Raw genomic sequence first — 17,943 nt, 5'->3', positions numbered from 1 at the left:
AATGGCAGTGCTGGCAGTGGTTCGAATTCCGGTTCGGAAGAATTTCTACGTGTCGGAGGTTATATGGGCTCCTCATCACCTACCTCACTACAGTTGCAGTGATTTTAAGAGCCCAATCCCAGTGAGCCGAGCTACAAGTCGTCAGCGAAGAAACGATGATGAAGCGAGCGTGACAGAGACTGCGTGAGATAATGGAAGGACATTAATAGATCCGAGAAAATGCCATTCATTGTACTGTACGAAAAATTGTAATGTCGTGGAGCACAAAGCCTTAAAACTGGCTAAAAGCACCACTGTTGTGCCTAATAATAATAAATAAAGTACCACGGAACTACATAAAGCTACCGAAAGTATAGCCCTACGACGAAAACACCGTTTCTCCTGATCGAAAGTGAGATAGCCTATCTTCTCTCAATTCGCAAGGATGCTAAAAGTTACGAATATATCTATACCAAGTCCCAAAGCCTATGTCAGATCACTTAACTTGTATTGATGGACTCTTCTATGTTGTGAATCTCCTACGATTTCACAATATCTCAATCATTAGGAGTGATATCCCTAAGATCTTCATCTTGATCCATTTTAGCGAGCGTATAGGAGTTTGAGGCCACACTGGAGAAGCTGAATGGGGCATTGGACCTATAGCTGATAGCATATGTGATGGTTATTTTTCATGCCATATCCTGCAGTTTGCATCAAATGTGTGTTTGAAATATGCTCGGATAATTGCATCCTCTATTCACAAATGGGTGAAAGCATCGGCCTATATCGATAGCAACACCTTTTTCGTAATAATTCAATTGAGCCTTATAACTTATTATATGATGAAATTGTGGATTTATATATGGTATAGAAAAGTAATATGGCCAAATTCGTCAAAATTTGCAAATTTTGGGCATATGTCGTAGAGAAAAAAGTTGACGAAATAGAAAAAACAGCGGCATTTTTGGAATCAGCACGCCAAAATTAGCCTAAATCAAGTGCAAAATCAAAGCCAACAAATCTTTTGTTCAAAATTGTTGCCGAGTGTAATAGTACATTATTCGTATAATTACAAACATTTCACCGAGCTCAATTTCCTCCGATGAAACTGCCTTATATTGATTACTATGACTGAAATTGTGCAAATCACGAACCACACAACCGCTGTATGAAGTATATTCACCGTGAAGTCCGTGGAAACAGATTGGTTAGGCTGCTCCATGTCTAGGCAAGGTTTGAGGGAAGCATGATTGAGGACTCTACGCGAAAGCAGTAGCTGAATTTATCAATCCTGGTCTCATCCTCTCTCTTACTAAAGGTATATATTATTTTTGCTAGACAAACTGTAAATAGCAAAATCTAAGTAGCCTACGTCACAAAACTGACGAAGTAAATATGACGGAAAATGGTATCTACATGAGTAAGTAATACACGTAGAGGAAAATTACTCGAGTACTTTGGAAAAGTAGAAGTAAATCGTTACTGAGTTCCTCTGGGAATTAATCATATTAAGGAATCAAATCCAAACATTCGACTGATTCCCGATGCATTGCACTTCTCTATAAAATTCTGAAAGCATTGTAGGCTATCGAACCAAACGACGTCAATAGATGAAGTATATATTTGTCTCCTATAAGTGGCATAATTCATTTCCAGATATGCATTCGAACGAATATAATTCCTCGCCGACGTGACGTGAGGCACTAACGTAGAGGAATTATATTCTGAACAATAGTCAGAAAATGCCGGAATTCTTTTTTGATTGAGTCTTTTCGCGAATTTGATGTATAGACATGTCTTCTTTAAGGGTTCAACAATTAAGACAATACAATCATCATAATATATCATGTACATATATATATATATTTATCTCTATACAACTACAGCAATTAAAACTTCGTGATTGTATAATATATGTGTAACGTTTTCGTCACGTCTATTGCGCCTTTCCGATTGCTTCATCAATTTGAACACCGATTTGAACTTCCGCATATTGAATCCAGTCGGTTTTCCCTTTACCGTTTTTCGGAGAAGGGTGCTCGATAGATATCACTTCAATTCTTCTCTCTTCACTTTTGCACTTGTCAACGCTATGGAAAATAATATATTAGAGACGAGTTTAAGTGGTTTGAAGCAGAGGCGGAAGCCGGGCGCACATCATCTGACTTCAAATCTCTATTAGAACCAAGAAATAGAGTTATTGATGTGAGACATGCTGATCTATCCCGCACATGCCCCTGCATGATCCTTGTAATTACCAAACTGTTGGTTTCCGTGAGCAATAACTGAAAAACTAGGTATTAGATCGAACTAAACTAAACGCTGCTGCACCATGATGAAAATTTATACTACTAAACTATAGTACTAAAGTGACAAACTAGTATTCATATCATAAGAATTCACGGATAAAATATTATATGATAGCATTCAAGGGATAGCTACTAAATGTGCTACACATTATCATCCAATACTTTGCGGCATCTCTATGCGTACTGACTGTGTCGTTCAGAAGTGGTTAATTTAAACTGCGATTTTGACATTTTCAAACCGTTATAAGCCCTTCCGGCAGCAGGCTTCTCGTCACATATCATTTTTACATTAGTTCATATATACATCCTACCTTTTTAATGCTATAAAATACTGTATTAGAGAAAAGTTGATATGCTGTATGGAGTTGAGGCGGAATCCGCCCGCAAATATTGGGCGCAATCGTGGCCCTGGCCCTTAAGTCAATAGTGAAGTTCGATTTGAGTCCGAAAAATCGAGTGTGATGCCAGAATGTTATATATGTTGGTCCATTGCGAAAATTCCCTGAATAGCGGAATTCACTAAACTTCTTGCTTGAACTGTTTATTCCATCCAGGAAAAACTTTGAACCACCGGTTATATAAACAGATCGAATAAGCAATTCGGTGCTACACCTAACCCGTTTATAAAGTAATGGAATCCGAATATTGTATTCCATACTAAAGTCAAACCTTTCTTTTGCATATCCACCCAGAGTCACAATCAGTTTTGGTTTCATCAACTCGATGGCCTCTTTCAACGCCTGCTTGCTTTTGTCTATCAGAGGCTTTAGCACCTCATTTGTCACCTGTGGTACCTCTTGCAGTGATATATTTTTTTTTCCTGCAATTGGAATAAATCAACATCATTGTTCCACCTTGACTTGCAGTAGGGTAGACGAAGCAACCTGATTAGAATGGGAGTGACCAATTCGAATACATTTCTGCAGCGAGTCAAACTGTATACCCTACATTGCATATCTAAGTTGTTCATCGTTGTAGTCCGTTGCGTAAAGGTGCACACAATGAATTTAGCAAGGTTTATTGTGAAGGGAAGTTTTCCATAAACTCAAAAATTTCGTTTACCAAACGTGTCTGCGAATCTCACTATTGCTTTTCTTCTCGTGTATAGGGGAAGGTGGGGCCCATTTGGATACAGGGCTAGGCCTACGTGAATATTTTAAAAACCCTACAAGAAGAAAACATATCCGTTCGGTGATTTAGTGGTGTAATTGATGGATTAGTGATTTAGTGGCGAACAATCCGGACGCTCTTTGTTACCACCCGGGTTGCCGTCTAAAAAATGACGATATTATTATTTTGGTAACCTGCGCGACTTTACATCGCTACCTTTCTATCGCGTTTTCGGTGGGTATATCTTGTCTATGGTGCTTAAAAGTAGTACGCAGCATAGGTAGAGAGGTTATTAATGGCACTGAAAGCTAATTTAGGTTAATTTAGGGGCAGAAAGTCGATTTTATAACTTATTGTTGGTTTTGTTCTGAACAAGACGGTGTGGTACATCGGTAGAATTTCACAGGGGTACAATATGGAACCATTTATATAAGTAAAATTATAAGAAAGAAATATATATAGTAATCAACAGAAGAAAACGCAGAAGTATGAACATCACCATTCGCCAAACAGCATTCCAAGTGTCATGTTATAAATTGAGGACATTTAGGTTATTTTACCACCAATAATCAATGTGATTTAAGTTAAGTATGATATGCATGGAGGAAGACTTGGTGGTTCAAATTTTAAATCCTTCTTATAACCCTGTGACAATTCCCAAGCTTCATCGTGAATGTAATTGAGAATGTTCATGATAGGAACGTATAGAGCACTGCTCTTCAACCCTTTCTGATTGATACAGTTTTTAACGTTTACGCAACTTGTGCATCTCAGTCCATACCGAATTCGTGATCATCAAAATAAGGATGAACAAGCCTCCAAGGTACAGAAAATTTGAAAGGTTAAGGTTAAATACTAATTAGTGCTCGATTACTGCCACCAGCATGGGCCTTTGTTACCTCAGACGGTAGGTTTACCATACGTCCTCAGGAAGGAGGATTTGTCTTCCTTATTAAAGAAAGCGAAAATATTTTCCTTCTTGGCAATTCGTCCTGCTTTATAACATTGAGAGCCCATGCTATTGTACACCTACAACTTAAAAATGCCATAAATGACGCGATGGCAGTGATGGCAAGGTTGACTAAAAATTAAAAAAAAAGGTAAACGCCGATCGATTTTACGTTCGAGAGCTAGTCGATTTTGGTAAATACGGCTCTTTCAACGAAAAGGGCTTCCTACCACTGTCATAATCAGACCAAAAATATTATTAGCCAGGACTACATAGTTGTACAGCATTTAGACCAGTGGTTCTTAACCTTTTTTCTCCAGCGCCCCATTTCAAAAATTATCGTGCTCCAGCGCCCCGGTCATATTGTAAGAACTGTAATAAAGAGGAAGGGTAAGAGGGAGGGTCGTAACATCACTTCGTCTGCCCCGTAAAAAAGATTGTCTTGCGCACCCATTGCGTGATAAACCAAACCTCGTAAGGGCTTCGCCCCCAAGAACCCCATCGCGTAATTTCGATGGTCAGCAAAGTTTGTATGTCCTGGTCGCCCTAGGTGCCAACATTTTCTATAATGCATGAATGAATGTGGTAATAGCATATTGCATATATATGTCGCTATAAACTTTTTATCCTCTCATCCCACGTAATCAGATTTACCAGTAGCGCTGAGTCAGCTGTTGTATTGGAAAATGAAGGCCTCAGGCGTGCCTGGTACAATTAAGTCGTTACATGTTGTTATTTTGTTACCTCTTGTCCGCTATATAGTCAAAAGACATTGAAACGCGCAAACGTATTAAACTAAAGTAAGCGCACGATTCATATCGGTATTTATTCACTGGCATATAATTTCCTCTGATGGATGTTATTTCTCCTGTGGGGTGCAGATTGCGACAGCATGATAATTCGGCACGAGCGATTTAAGCACCTATGGACAAATGGACTTATATAAATCGTAGTTTACGGTCAACATAAGGGCAATCCTCTTCGGCTAAGGTTTTCTCGTTGATGATCTTTTTGACACACCTCGGAGTCCCATATTGACCGGAACTTGATATGTCTTTGTGCATCGTGGCGTGGTAATGGCCGACGCCGAATTACATATTTCTCTTTTCTATAATTATGCGTATTCATTCGTGGGAGAGTCGTCAAATCATGATGTGTAATTTATGTTTATTTACCGAAATAATTTAGGGCACCCTTCGAGCTCGCCGATTGGGATTTTATGTTGCAGCAGCTCCGGTCCTGCTAAGAGGTCAAAATCCAGTCGGTCTTATCGGGACTTTGGTATTGGAAATATTTCGCGCTTTAATCGCGCTCGAGGACCATTCGACTATAATAAACCATATATTAATTGTGTGCATGTGGTAGCCTACATTTAGGGTCAAATCAATGTTGTTATCACAACTTGGGGTACGGTCTCATACCCTGTGGTTCGAACCATCCCGAATTCACATCTGCTGCGATTGGCAATACGGGAAATTAATGGTATTGGATTTTATCTTAGTGATTTGTGTAACTATAAGTCAGTCAACTGAGAATGGGATGCATATATATGCTTACATTGAATTTAGTACCGTACCCAGTTATTAAATTTAACATGAATGTATTCCAAACAAAGAAACAGATATTATGTAAGGTTCATGTGAGGCTGTGAACCACAACACTAAATAGTATCATCCTTTATGATACGATGAAGAAATATTCTGACGATTTAATTTTGTAGCTCTCAAATACAAGTATATTTAGTTATTCATTTCGTGCACAAGCTTAAAAACTGAAAAGTGATATACAGTGCCTCCTTCTTCGATTTTCACACGCTGTGGGCTGCGGGATGTATAACCTTATTCTAAACATTTTGTTGAAAATGATCCCAGCAAGCGTGTCGGCATTGTGCTAACGGGAAATCGGCGATCTAAAAGCACGCGCAATTCGTTTTACATGAATTAAAATAACCCACTACATTTATGAAAACATATGTAGCAAACATCGCCGCGTATAGCGCGACCAAAATTTTTGGGATTCAACATGTTTTGTGGAATGTTAATTTGCTCTGGAAACTTATTAAGAATATGTCCTACTACCACATCATCTACTGCGAAGCCATATTTCTTCAGCGTCCCCGATATCGGGCCCCCTAAGCCCAGCTCCCCCCATATCACCCCCTGAGCGTTTCCATCCCCTTCAAAATCAGGGTTAAGAACCACTGATTCGGACGGTCGGTGGTCATCATCATCAGAACATCCATTCCGTTTACGAATATTTGATATCTACGTGCTATAACTGTTGAACCGACGACGATTTCGAAGGTTCCAACCATTCCACATCGAATACGTCGACTATATTGGGTGCAAGTCCCCCTATGCTCATATTACATTTTTTCAAAAGTACTCACGCAATTATGGCATGATTAGACAACGTATTTTTAAAGAAATTTGTTGCAAACATTGTTTGAAACAAGGGTCTCAAACACACGGCCCATGGGAACATTGTGCGCGGACCGCGACGGCATTTTGGCTTTTCAACTATTCGACAATATGTTCCACTGCCACATATCTTTTTTCTAGATTTGAGAACTTAAAGTTGACTCTAAAACTACTCAATAAACCTGAAATCCCCGGTTTAAAACATGTTTTTTATTGTTTTCATGTTTTTTTAAGACATAACGTCACGAATATTAAATTGTGACGTGATATTGGATTTGCATTGACAATTGAAAATATAGGGTAAATATAGCTTCTTTGAGGAAATATCTGCACTATTGCTGTTGAACCGACTATTTTGAGGGTTCCAACAATCCTATATCGATATACGTCGGCCATATCGGATGATAATTTTCTGTAGGCTCATACAACACGTGTTTGGAAGGTATTTACACAATTATGGCATAATTTTACAATTAAAAAAACACATTTTTAAAGGTATTTGTTTAAAACAGTGTTTAAATCATGATTTAAACAAACTGTTTTAAAATACCTTTTGTTTTAAATGCAACCCTATTCACATCACTTTTAAAAGCGACCATGCGGTGGAAGATCAGCTAATATGTCACATTTCTATTCCATGATGATAAAACATTACCCGTTGGGCCGTTGATGATTCATGACTGAAAATTGCGATCTAGACCTGGGCGCGAATGTTCGTAAAATTACTCCAATTCGGACTGACTGGGTGATGAAATAAAAATGACTCGAGTTGAGTCGGGTCCAACGTTAGACAAGGACTTATGAATCGGACGCAGTGACTTGGTACGACTACGGTCCCACAAACTATCAAATTGTCATGGGGAATAGTAATAGCCTGTATCAAATGATCGTAGCTTAGCGTTGCATATATAGCTATCCAATCAGGTCAGTATGGAAACCATTAGCCGTCTGTAGTCCCCATGAGGCACAGTTAGTTACACCTTCGATGATCTGTGGTCTCTTATCCATGTTATTATTGCCGGTGGCGATTAAGATAGCAGTATTCCACGCTTCACATCTTGAACATCAATGGATTCTTCGGCGATTCGACACTTCCATTCAATGGGTTCTTAGCCAGGGGTCCGTGAACCCTTTCGGTATACGAAGCACCACATTAGGGTTACGAGATGTATTCTGGAATTAGGCATATGCTATCGAGAGCTTAAGAGCTTCAAAATTATTTTGCAAACCAACAAAAAGTGAAATATTTTCATGACCAATTTAGGCAACTGAAAAATATTTTTCGCGCCGGGCGCGATTTTATGTGAATAGCAATGTTGCCTCCAAGCTGTGCACGTGCGGAAATGCGCTGTGCTGATACGGTCTCTGCGCACAGAATATTTAAGTTGCACACAAAAAAATCCGAAGTGATGACCTTTTTTTAGTCGTTACGCACTGTTGTCCAAGGGTCTGCGCAGTGAGTTGGTGAGTGTGCGCAGACTCGTCAAAAATTATAGGGAACGATGGTAAATAAGCTTTTCGATATTAACATAGGTACCACGCTACCATCGGAAATTGTGTTAAAATCTTATTGAAAGCACAAGTGCTACGATCGCTAAAAAGGTCAAGAAACACTGATATTGCTATGGCACTCAAGTTGATATTGATCTGTTCCAATAATCGAAGGCAAATAAATGTTTCATATATTTGCAAAACAAATATTTTAGAATTTATGTTCCTTCACGAAATAATGTTGAGCCCCCTTGGAGCTCGCTCCCCTAATTTGGGAGTTTTGGGTGCTGCAGTTACGGTGCTAGTTATATAGGATCAAGAAATAGTTTCGAGCAGGGGTTGGCAAACAACGGCACGCAACAACATTTTGTGCGGCCCTCGAAAGCACTGAGAAGCGTTATAAAATATACAAATTGCTAGTAGTAAAATTTGAATCAATCAATGCAACGACTTCATTAAACTTTTTCTTCGTATACTTCGTCGTGACATGGGTAAGTTATTATGGTAGTAGGGTGCAAAGTGCAAACTCAATCGAAAGAAAAAATGTTTGAGACAAAGGTAAATTATGTTGCTGCCGTCTTCGCAAAATAACGCGAAGAGGGCAAGTCTAACACAGTAAGGGTATAATGAGCCATTAGTGTGACCACGTGTTTATGACCGTGTCAGCACAATGTGTTTTTTAAGCTAAACCAAAAGTCGCAATCGCTGATCACGGATTCATATTTCATTCCTGTTCTTAGACTTGGCACAACATATATGCTTTCATCCCTAACTTGAACAACTTGGTTATTGAGGGGGGTCAAACTACTAAATCTCGTTTATGTTGCCGACGCATGTTCGTTTTCACCAAAGTGATATATATTTTTTTCAAAGTAGGCTATCGGTATATATATATCCGCATGTCTCCGGTTACAATTTGATTGAAGAAAATATAGCGTTTCGGCTTCCAATGCGGATTTTACTATAATGCGGCCCGCGAGTGGATTCCTATTTTGAGTGGGGTCCTCGGGGTAAAAAGTTTTTCCATCCCTGGTTTCGACCATGGTTCTTAACCTTTTTTTTCTCCAGCGCCCCCTTTCAAATATTTCCTGGGCCTGGCGCCTCCCACTATTTTAAGAACTGTAGTAAAAACCTATGGGCAAGTGGCCGGTTTCGGGTCGGGACTTCACTATTAGACCACTCGACTAATAAACGGTATAACTGTATGTGATATTTTCGGGATCAAATCCAGGTCGTTATAACAACCATCGGGTAAGGCCTACGGCAGCGGTTCTCAAGCGGGGGTACGCGAAGCAATTTCAGGGGGTACGTGAGATCTCTAAATTTTTAAAATGGTTGATAACGTAATTTTTGTTTTATTTTTCAATTTCAGAAAGCATGAGACAGTTTCGCACCACAACTGCTAAAACCTCATGGGCATGACTCATATCATCATATTAATCGTCTGATATGAACTATCGTAGTGTGGAAATTCGTTTTCATTGCCAATTTTCGCATAACCTGCTGATACAAACATATTGCTGTTTAGAGACGTTTTGTTGGGGTTTGTTGACAAAATAAAAATATGGAGATAGTAACGTCAATCTAGGTGACTTCGTAATGTCTTCTCGATTTGAAGTTGTCAGTCTCATCAAATTAGTGAACAGTCGTTTTAAATAAAAATTTCCGAAGTATTTCCCTAATTTTTCCCAATGCAGGGATTGAAACCTCGCCACGAAATCCATTTTATCCTGTGATATACATTACCACTATTTTAAGAGCTTCTTGGAGGTACAGAACTTAATATACAATTGAGTAGTATATTCATTATTCATATTGAAATACACCGGAGTATTTTCGGCTGACACTTGTCATAAATCGGACAATGATATACCTGCTCTTGAAGCTCGGCTATCAGATTTGGCGCATTCTTATTGCGGATGCCCTATCGACAAAGCTGATTTTTTGATGAACAAGGAATGTTTCGTTGCTATCAAAGCATTACGCTCCAACCCTGAAATTTATGTCACCAGTCATATTGGTATGCAGCCTTGTCTTGTTAATGTTCAATTGTTTATGGTCGAAAATGTTTGTTCGTAAATATATATGCAAACCCGAACAGAATAAGTCATTTCATGACAGTCTTTCTCAGGTTGAAAAACTTGGTTCCAGTATTATATTCAGGGCCGATTCGACCATAATAGAGCTAAAAAATTGAACTAAAACTTGAGGGGTCCGCGAGGGTCCGTGACGGTCAAAAGGGGTCCGCGAAGCCAAAAAGGTTGAGAACCACTGGTCTACGGGCTCATACGGTTATAGCATTTGGTTCGAGATCGATGTGACATCCCGAACTTCCCTCTGTGATTGGTAATACGAGGAAGGTATAATTGTATTGGGTTTTGTTTTATTGCTTTGTGTGACTACTAAATCAACTGAGAATGTGGTAGAGGTTTGCTCACAATAAATTTAGTACTGCAACTAGCTCATAACTTGAACATGAACATGAATGAGTAACGAAACTAAGCAGTATCATCCTTTATGATACCTTGAAGAAATATTCTGACGATTTCATTTTGTAGCTCTCAAATACAAGTATATTTATTTAAATATTCATATCAACCAAGAACCCAGCAAACACCCGATGTCCAGTTGACTTCCTGCGGAAAAGACGCAGGACGCCCAGTGTTACTTCCCTGGAGTGGATTTGTCGACTACTAGAAGCGTCCTAAACACTTCCTTAGTTGGTCTACTATGGACGTGAAGCGACTCCATACGGACTCATTGGATCTGCTGTGAACGTGACGTGACTCCCTATGGATGCGTCAGACCTACTGTGGACGCGACGTGACTCTTTATGGATATGTCATTTACCACCTGTTCTATTCCTCAGGATTAACATATCAGGACTCCCCTCCTAACCTGGTGCAATTACATGGAATTCAACATCATATAAACTAACGAACTGTTTATATTGGGTTACTGTAAAACGACAATTGCAAAATACAAGTACAACATTACCTAATGAACTATTACTGATAAACAAAGTTCAGGCTTACGTGAAAAATCGATCAGGAAATCACTACGAATAAATGTGTCAGTGGGATTTTGCATATAACAGCAAGTTCTAAGTCAATTATATATTACCATTACAAACATTTCAATTGAAGTGCATCATGAAATTAGAAATAAACGTGTCACATGACTTTGAAAAAGTACAACTGCTAATACAACTAAAACAGGGAAAAGCATGGAGCAATCATAAGTAAAATTTACATTGCATATTATAAAACAATGCATCATTTGCACCGCATCATGTTAAGAGCGCGAGTGCGTATTCGCAATAAACTTGGTTGCAACAACAGTTTTCTTCTTGGTCTTTGTTTTGCCTGAAACATATACAACAATGTCAGCAAATCATTTGTAGAGCCACTCTGCTGACATAGCACATGAAATTTGCGTCAGAGCTGCTTCAATTTCTATTCCCTCATGCATTAATTGTGATCCGCTACTTCTACTTGTGCTGAGTGATAATTTATGACGATACTACAATGTCTACTCGAGTACGGGAGCTTCTGACGTTGTGATACAGAGTATGAAACCCGTCAATCGAATTATATTGTGGAAACACCTCAAGTACATACTTCAGTACTTTCCAGAACTTCTACTTTACCTAAAATAGTTTTGATAAGCCATGTATATCGCTGCTTGAGTGCTTGAACCCGAGTAGAAATACATTGCGTTACTCTTACTTGTACTAGACTACTGACGCTACAAATATTTCTAATTGAGTGCTGAACATGATTGCTTTCCTTATCTCTGTTTAAAAGCATACAACTACGACATTCCTCAAGTCTCCATATTTTGACCATGTCGACAATTGGAAGTAGTTTGATGTCTTGTAAATCGCTATTTATACTATTTAGTACGGTACTAACGATGAATACTTTGACCACCTTTATTTGGAACTTATCACCTACTACAACTAGGGCTTGCCACGAATCTGAATAGAGCAACGATAAGTCGAAACAGATGATCTTTTAGGGTACATAAATTGTATTCAACAAGAATTAGAATTCCGATTCTATGTACCACTGCGAGGCCTAAAAACATAGATTCGTCATATCGCAGAACACGGCACATGTAGGACGTAGCTACGCACGATCGTGTGAATGACAAATGTATTGTCTCAAAGTACAATAAAATAGGAATTATCTTAAATCTAAAAAACATTCTTCGATATGATGTAGAGCCGGTATTCATTTTCTTCGAATTCGCATACGAGATAGATATTTCAACTTTTCCTTGTTCATAATGTTGTCACATCATATAGAGCAGAGGCTTCAAATTCAAATGTGGTCGCAGGTCAATTTCCGGATTTTTGACGACGCAGCAAGATAGGGATATTCAATGTATAATTTCCATGTAGGCCTTATTTGACGGGAGCTTGCAGACAGGCATTCCACAAACATCTCGAGAATATAATTTACTTTTGTATTATTCACGTTTGACACGAAAAAATCACAGTTTTGAATATTTCAATAAAATTATTTTTGTGCTGGACATAATTTGTTAAAATAATGAGTTATAGAGATGATGCAATAGGATGCATCATGACATCATCAAACTCTGGGTTATACTATTTCAGTTGGTGGACCTTTGACGTGTCACAGTTGTATTTTAAAATCTACTGAAATTTGATCTGGTATCAGAGCATTTGAGCGGTGTAGCCTAATCCGGGTTTTGATATAGTCGTGATAAGTAGGCTGTTGCTACTGTCATTACCAAAGTCAAATTAATTCAGAATTAGATGTTGGCTTCGATTATTATTGGAACATATCAACAACTTTAGCCATAGTAATAGCATTGTTTCTTAGCCTTAGCGATCGCACACTTCATGCTACTCATAAGATTTCTAGCAGCCCAAAATTTATTTTCAACACAATTTCTGATGGTACTTATATTAAAATCAGATAGTCAATTCACATAAAATTGCGCATCGCACGAGAACCACAGCATATAGGTCTAATTCCACGATGCATATCGTACCACAAAAGGGTCTACGGGCCCTGTTCAAGAACCCCTGGGATAGAATAGAGCACAAAATCTTCTTTTAGAACTTTTTACTTCATTTTGAAGTGAATTTTACAAGCCTGGTAAATGGCTAATTGTACAGTAGAAATTCAAGGCGTTGCAACTATTTAAACTCCGGTGCAAACAATATGTACTTTGACCACCAACTATGATTAAACGCTAAGATGCCTACGCAACACCTCGACCAAATCTACTTTTTCAAACTTATTATTTGTATACTTTCCAGAAGTGCATTATCTACTTCCATTTCGAGTAGATTCAACGCAACTTTAAAGTTGTTACATCTAGGTGTGTATAAATCCATAACATTACATCTACTTCAGTTCAAAAGATGATTACTTTCACAGCCTCTGGTTTCCATGAAGTGTATTCAATGTTTTATACCTTTTGACTTTTTCCTGAGGATGACGCAGCCACGATTTTACAGCAACGCTTGTTCCATGTGGCAGTAGTTCTTCCGAACGTTTTTGGTTCCAGTCATCAAGACATACTTTGTATAGTGTTCTTGACGTTGTTGAACACTATCAATTGAAGACATTGCCGATCTAAATAATCAAAGATATTATAATGTTTGTAGTGAAGCCATTTGTCAAGAAGCCAAGCCAGGAATCTAGAATATCCTGTAAAAAAAAGACAATGAAGTTCAAGCTGGACCATTCGCACATTCTACTCACTACAATGACTAATCAGTAGGGCTGAGCACATTGGTATGGTTACTCAAATCTCGAACGAGTATCAATTCTTATGACTCGAGCCAAGTATGTGACTATTTTCAAGACAGCCTACTGAAATTACACGCTCTGTGCCACTATAACAATGCAGTTTATAATAAAATTATAGTTCCACCCAGCACGTTTTAGCAGCTCGATTGCGAACCACTGTCAATTGTATATTTCCGCATCATCGATGGCACTTTTTTCAGGGTAATAAATTGCTAATTAATGAAATATCATAAACCATCATATATAGTTCGTAACTTCAACTTACATAATTTAACATCTTGATCCATGAACAATGCACCACTGCGGCGCCTTCCTCTGAAGTTTAGAACTACATAACATTGCCTGTTCAATATCTAGTCTCCTGGTAGAAATGAAGTAACTTTGTATACACAAACACAGATATGTCCCATCCCTATATAGTAAGAATCCATTGATAATAAGGTTGTGTTTTCTTATCGACGGCAAGATGACCATGAGCAATCAGCCTTCCTTAGGGCCCATCCATAGCCTACTTTTTTGATACTGCTGCAATGTAAGCAATGTTTCCGTGTATATATACTAATATCGAAAGTTATAATCAAGCAATAAAAGTATGCACGGAGGCCGTGCCAACATTGCGGTAACATTGCCAACAACCCGTCTGCACCAGGCCATGAACATGTTAAGTTTATAGAGTTTATAATTGGTTTAGTGTTTGAGTATCCTTTGATTAGAGCGAGGTTAAAGATGGGCTAACAAACTATTATAATGTTGTTCCTAAAATACCCTAAATATAAACCAATATTGCCAAAAATTCTTACATGTTCACTGAAAGCCTCAATTATTTTATTAACGCTATTATAGATGGTTATGGTTATATACTGTTGTGGACACAAAAATACGAAAATGGATGTTAATGTGATGCTACAATCTTCATGCATCCACAAATTCAGCAATCTCACATTCCATAAAGGAACATTCCACATTTCTGTAAGCCTATACATAACATTTCAAAATTTAGTATATACCGATATGTTATAAAATACCGGTACATTACTTTATGCGGCATCTGGTTTGCTGATTGGGTCCTGCAGTCCTAGGAAATCCTTGTAAAACTTTTCACAAGATGCACATGAAATGGCAAGTTATTGCTTGTGAGACATTATGGAACAGAGCACAATAAATCAGACTTCTATGATCAATACATTATCATATAGTATCAAATGTAGCCTACTACAAGAATTATCGGCTTGCATGAGTTACCGATTAGCAGCGGGTCGATCAATTCCGTCTGTAGGTGATATTACAGCCGTGTCACTATAATCATATAATCGAATTCATTATATCGCATCAGCAGTTCATGATGATCGAGACTATTGCTGTTTATTAAATATAGCACTCAAATACCAAGCTCCCTGCCCTTCCGGTACTCATGATAGAGACATCTCACAGTCCACGCTGTTAACGTTTCCAATTATGAACTAAACCATTACTGTGATAATTCGTCCCTCCGCCATTGCTACATACGGAAATCAAATTGAATTACACGCGCGGCGCATGCGCGATGCTCGCCAAATAGAAGAAGGCAGGCTTCTGGTTTTATGGTTGGATGAATCTGAAGCAACAGGCGTGTTCGACTCCATTATCGAAATAGCCGAGAGGATTGCTTACTGCGTTGTTCCGTGATTGGAATAGTCATCACAATCCCATCATGACGATTATCAAGTTCTGATATCGGAATATTTCACATGCATTACGAGTATTTGCCCCTGATGTGGGCATTTTCGACCCAGTAATGTCACAATAAAATAAGCCACTGTGTCTCTGTATCGCACATTATATCGAGCCTCTTTAGCACTGTGCGACCGCAATGATCGACAGCCGGGCTTGTGAAGTTCCACGCGATGAGAAAGTCACACCATATCAACATTCACGGCTTCACTCCACTAGATTTCACTTGTATCGTGACTGTATTCAACACAACTTATTCAGCATTGACTGCAGAATAATGCACATTTGAGTTCATAGAAACGATTTCCCAGTAAGGACATCCAAATCAACTCCTGTGTTGGTGGCATCCATGCATCACACTATTATGACATCCACTGGAATGGTCATTGGTGACTGGCATAGGAGCACTCTTAAAGTTACTTCCTCTGGGGGTCTCTTGGAGTTACATAATTGGACGTCAATTTGTGACATACTGAGCAAGTCCTCAGTCACTAAAAGTGGGACGTGGGACGACTGGGCACAATTGTGGACGTACCCGTAAGTCCGTGGGAGATCGGGTGTTTGCTGGGAAGCTTCAAAAATCTTTAATGTATAAAGGGCATCACTCTCAAAAGTAGTACAGTAGCCTACAATGCCTTTTCGATTTCGACACGCAGTGCGCTGCAGGATACAATACCTGGTTCAAAACATTTTGTGGAAAATAACACGAGCTATCGTTATAATGGTGCATTTATGGAAACATGGTTGGTGGATAATTCGCGATCAGCGCAACGAAAAATGTTATGATTTGACAGATTTCGTCTATGTTAGTTTGCAATGAGAACCCAGGGATATATAGAACTATTGTTCCACTATATAATCCTATGTCCTTACTACACCATCTACTGCCATGCAATTTTTCTTCAGCGCCCCCCCCCCCATATCGCCTCTGCGCCAAGCACCCCCCCAATTCGTCTCCTGAGCGTTTCCGCCCCCTTCAGAATCCAAATTGTTCACAGGGGGCGCTGGAGACAAGGTTAAGAACCTCTGGTTTCGAGACGAACAGAACACGTCAATAAATAAGCGATGATTGTCGGACTATGACTAATAATGCATTTCAATTATCTCGAAACATATTAGACACACGTACCTGTTCCAGCGAAGAACAACGGGCTGACGTTCATTACGAAGCAGTGATTTTGGAACTTCTTGATATCCTTGAAGTGATATTTGATGAATTCCCGGAATCGTTGAGCACTATGACAATTGTCTGATGGCTCGTCACTATGTGAAATACCAGACTATATTGAAAAATTGGTTGAATACGTCAATGGTATATTGGTGATGTTATTGATCAGACGAGTCTGTCGTACACATAACATTTAGTGATTGGTCACTAATAATCTGGGAATAAACAACATGGTAGACAAAGGGTAGGCGATGAAGCCTATGAAGGCCGATTTGCAGTCTATAATTTATATATATAAAAAATTCAAAAATATTGGAAATTCAATGCTCCGTGTTCTCAATCTCAAGAAATCGACGACGCAAAGGGTGATATATGACAGATTTACCCTTGCAGGACGAGCTTAACTGGGTGAACATGCAGAAAAACTATGTTTCCTGCATTACAATCACCTCTACACTCGACTGATCTGCAATTATGTATCAAGTTTTGCTTTATGGGTTATCCCAAATTTCAATGAATGTGCACAATTAGGCAATAATTATTTTTACTTTCAGTTTTCTCGTTTGTTGTTCAGTTTTGTATGGCATGTACAAGCGTCATCTGACCCAATATATATTATTTTTGGAAATATGGTTCTCTGCTCCCTCCATATTAATATCGGCCTGTGATACCGAATATCGGCCTGCAAACATCAATATCGGTCGACCTCTACATCTTATGCCTATAATTCTTTGAAAAGAAATAAAACGCATAATGAGTGGAAAAGTACTTTGGTAGGGTGAAAAACTTTGTCGCCATTCGCCACAGGACATCAATCTCCCCGGAAATCGGTAAACCCAGCCTAATCCGACAAAATCTCGCACATCCGGTTATTCCAAATCCTAATTCTAATCCATGCTCATCTCTGCCTTACAGTAAGTAGCAATGGGTCGAAAGACCAATTCTTCGCTCGGTTGAGCTAATAAATTTCAGCAAAGGGTATGGTAAACATACATGACGTACATTCTTGTAG

The 17,943-nt window shown here is 38.8% G+C and overlaps 1 protein-coding gene and 3 long non-coding RNA genes across 5 annotated transcripts in view; 1 reads left to right on the top strand and 3 right to left on the bottom strand.

Annotated features, from left to right (window-relative positions):
- Window positions 1-17,943, top strand: part of LOC145447979 (uncharacterized) — a 125,281-nt gene that overhangs the window by 35,622 nt on the left and 71,716 nt on the right. The gene's annotated exons all lie outside the window — the stretch shown is intronic.
- The window catches only part of LOC145447993 (uncharacterized), a 272,776-nt gene that overhangs the window by 211,653 nt on the left and 43,180 nt on the right, over window positions 1-17,943 (bottom strand). The gene's annotated exons all lie outside the window — the stretch shown is intronic.
- LOC145439200 (uncharacterized) lies at window positions 330-17,021 on the bottom strand. Its single transcript, XM_080316694.1, has 3 exons — window positions 16,893-17,021; window positions 2,961-3,111; window positions 330-2,072 (listed from the first exon to the last, which is right to left on the bottom strand). The coding sequence occupies exons 1-3, from the start codon at window positions 16,924-16,926 to the stop codon at window positions 1,919-1,921; spliced, it is 339 nt and encodes a 112-aa protein (XP_080172820.1). The 5' UTR covers window positions 16,927-17,021; the 3' UTR covers window positions 330-1,918.
- LOC145447858 (uncharacterized) lies at window positions 11,191-15,069 on the bottom strand. The gene is made up of 3 exons (XR_013917734.1): window positions 14,319-15,069; window positions 13,716-13,876; window positions 11,191-11,626 (listed from the first exon to the last, which is right to left on the bottom strand). It is a non-coding gene; the product is annotated as an uncharacterized LOC145447858 (long non-coding RNA).

This window comes from Botryllus schlosseri, chromosome 1 (genome assembly GCF_051294905.1).
Source record: "Botryllus schlosseri isolate E-star chromosome 1, Bs_hap1, whole genome shotgun sequence".
In the NCBI taxonomy this organism is placed as follows: Eukaryota; Metazoa; Chordata; class Ascidiacea; order Stolidobranchia; family Styelidae; genus Botryllus; species Botryllus schlosseri.
This window is presented reverse-complemented; position numbering and strand designations above follow the sequence as displayed.

Excerpts from the sequence above, each read along its gene's own strand:
- LOC145439200 (XM_080316694.1), bottom strand. The coding sequence starts at position 16,926 with ATGAACGTCAGCCCGTTGTTCTTCGCTGGAACAG. Across the intron at positions 3,112-16,892 it reads GTTGTTCTTCGCTGGAACAG|GAAAAAAAAATATATCACTG; the intron begins GTACGTGTGTCT and ends TTCCAATTGCAG. Across the intron at positions 2,073-2,960 it reads GGTGGATATGCAAAAGAAAG|CGTTGACAAGTGCAAAAGTG; the intron begins GTTTGACTTTAG and ends TATTTTCCATAG.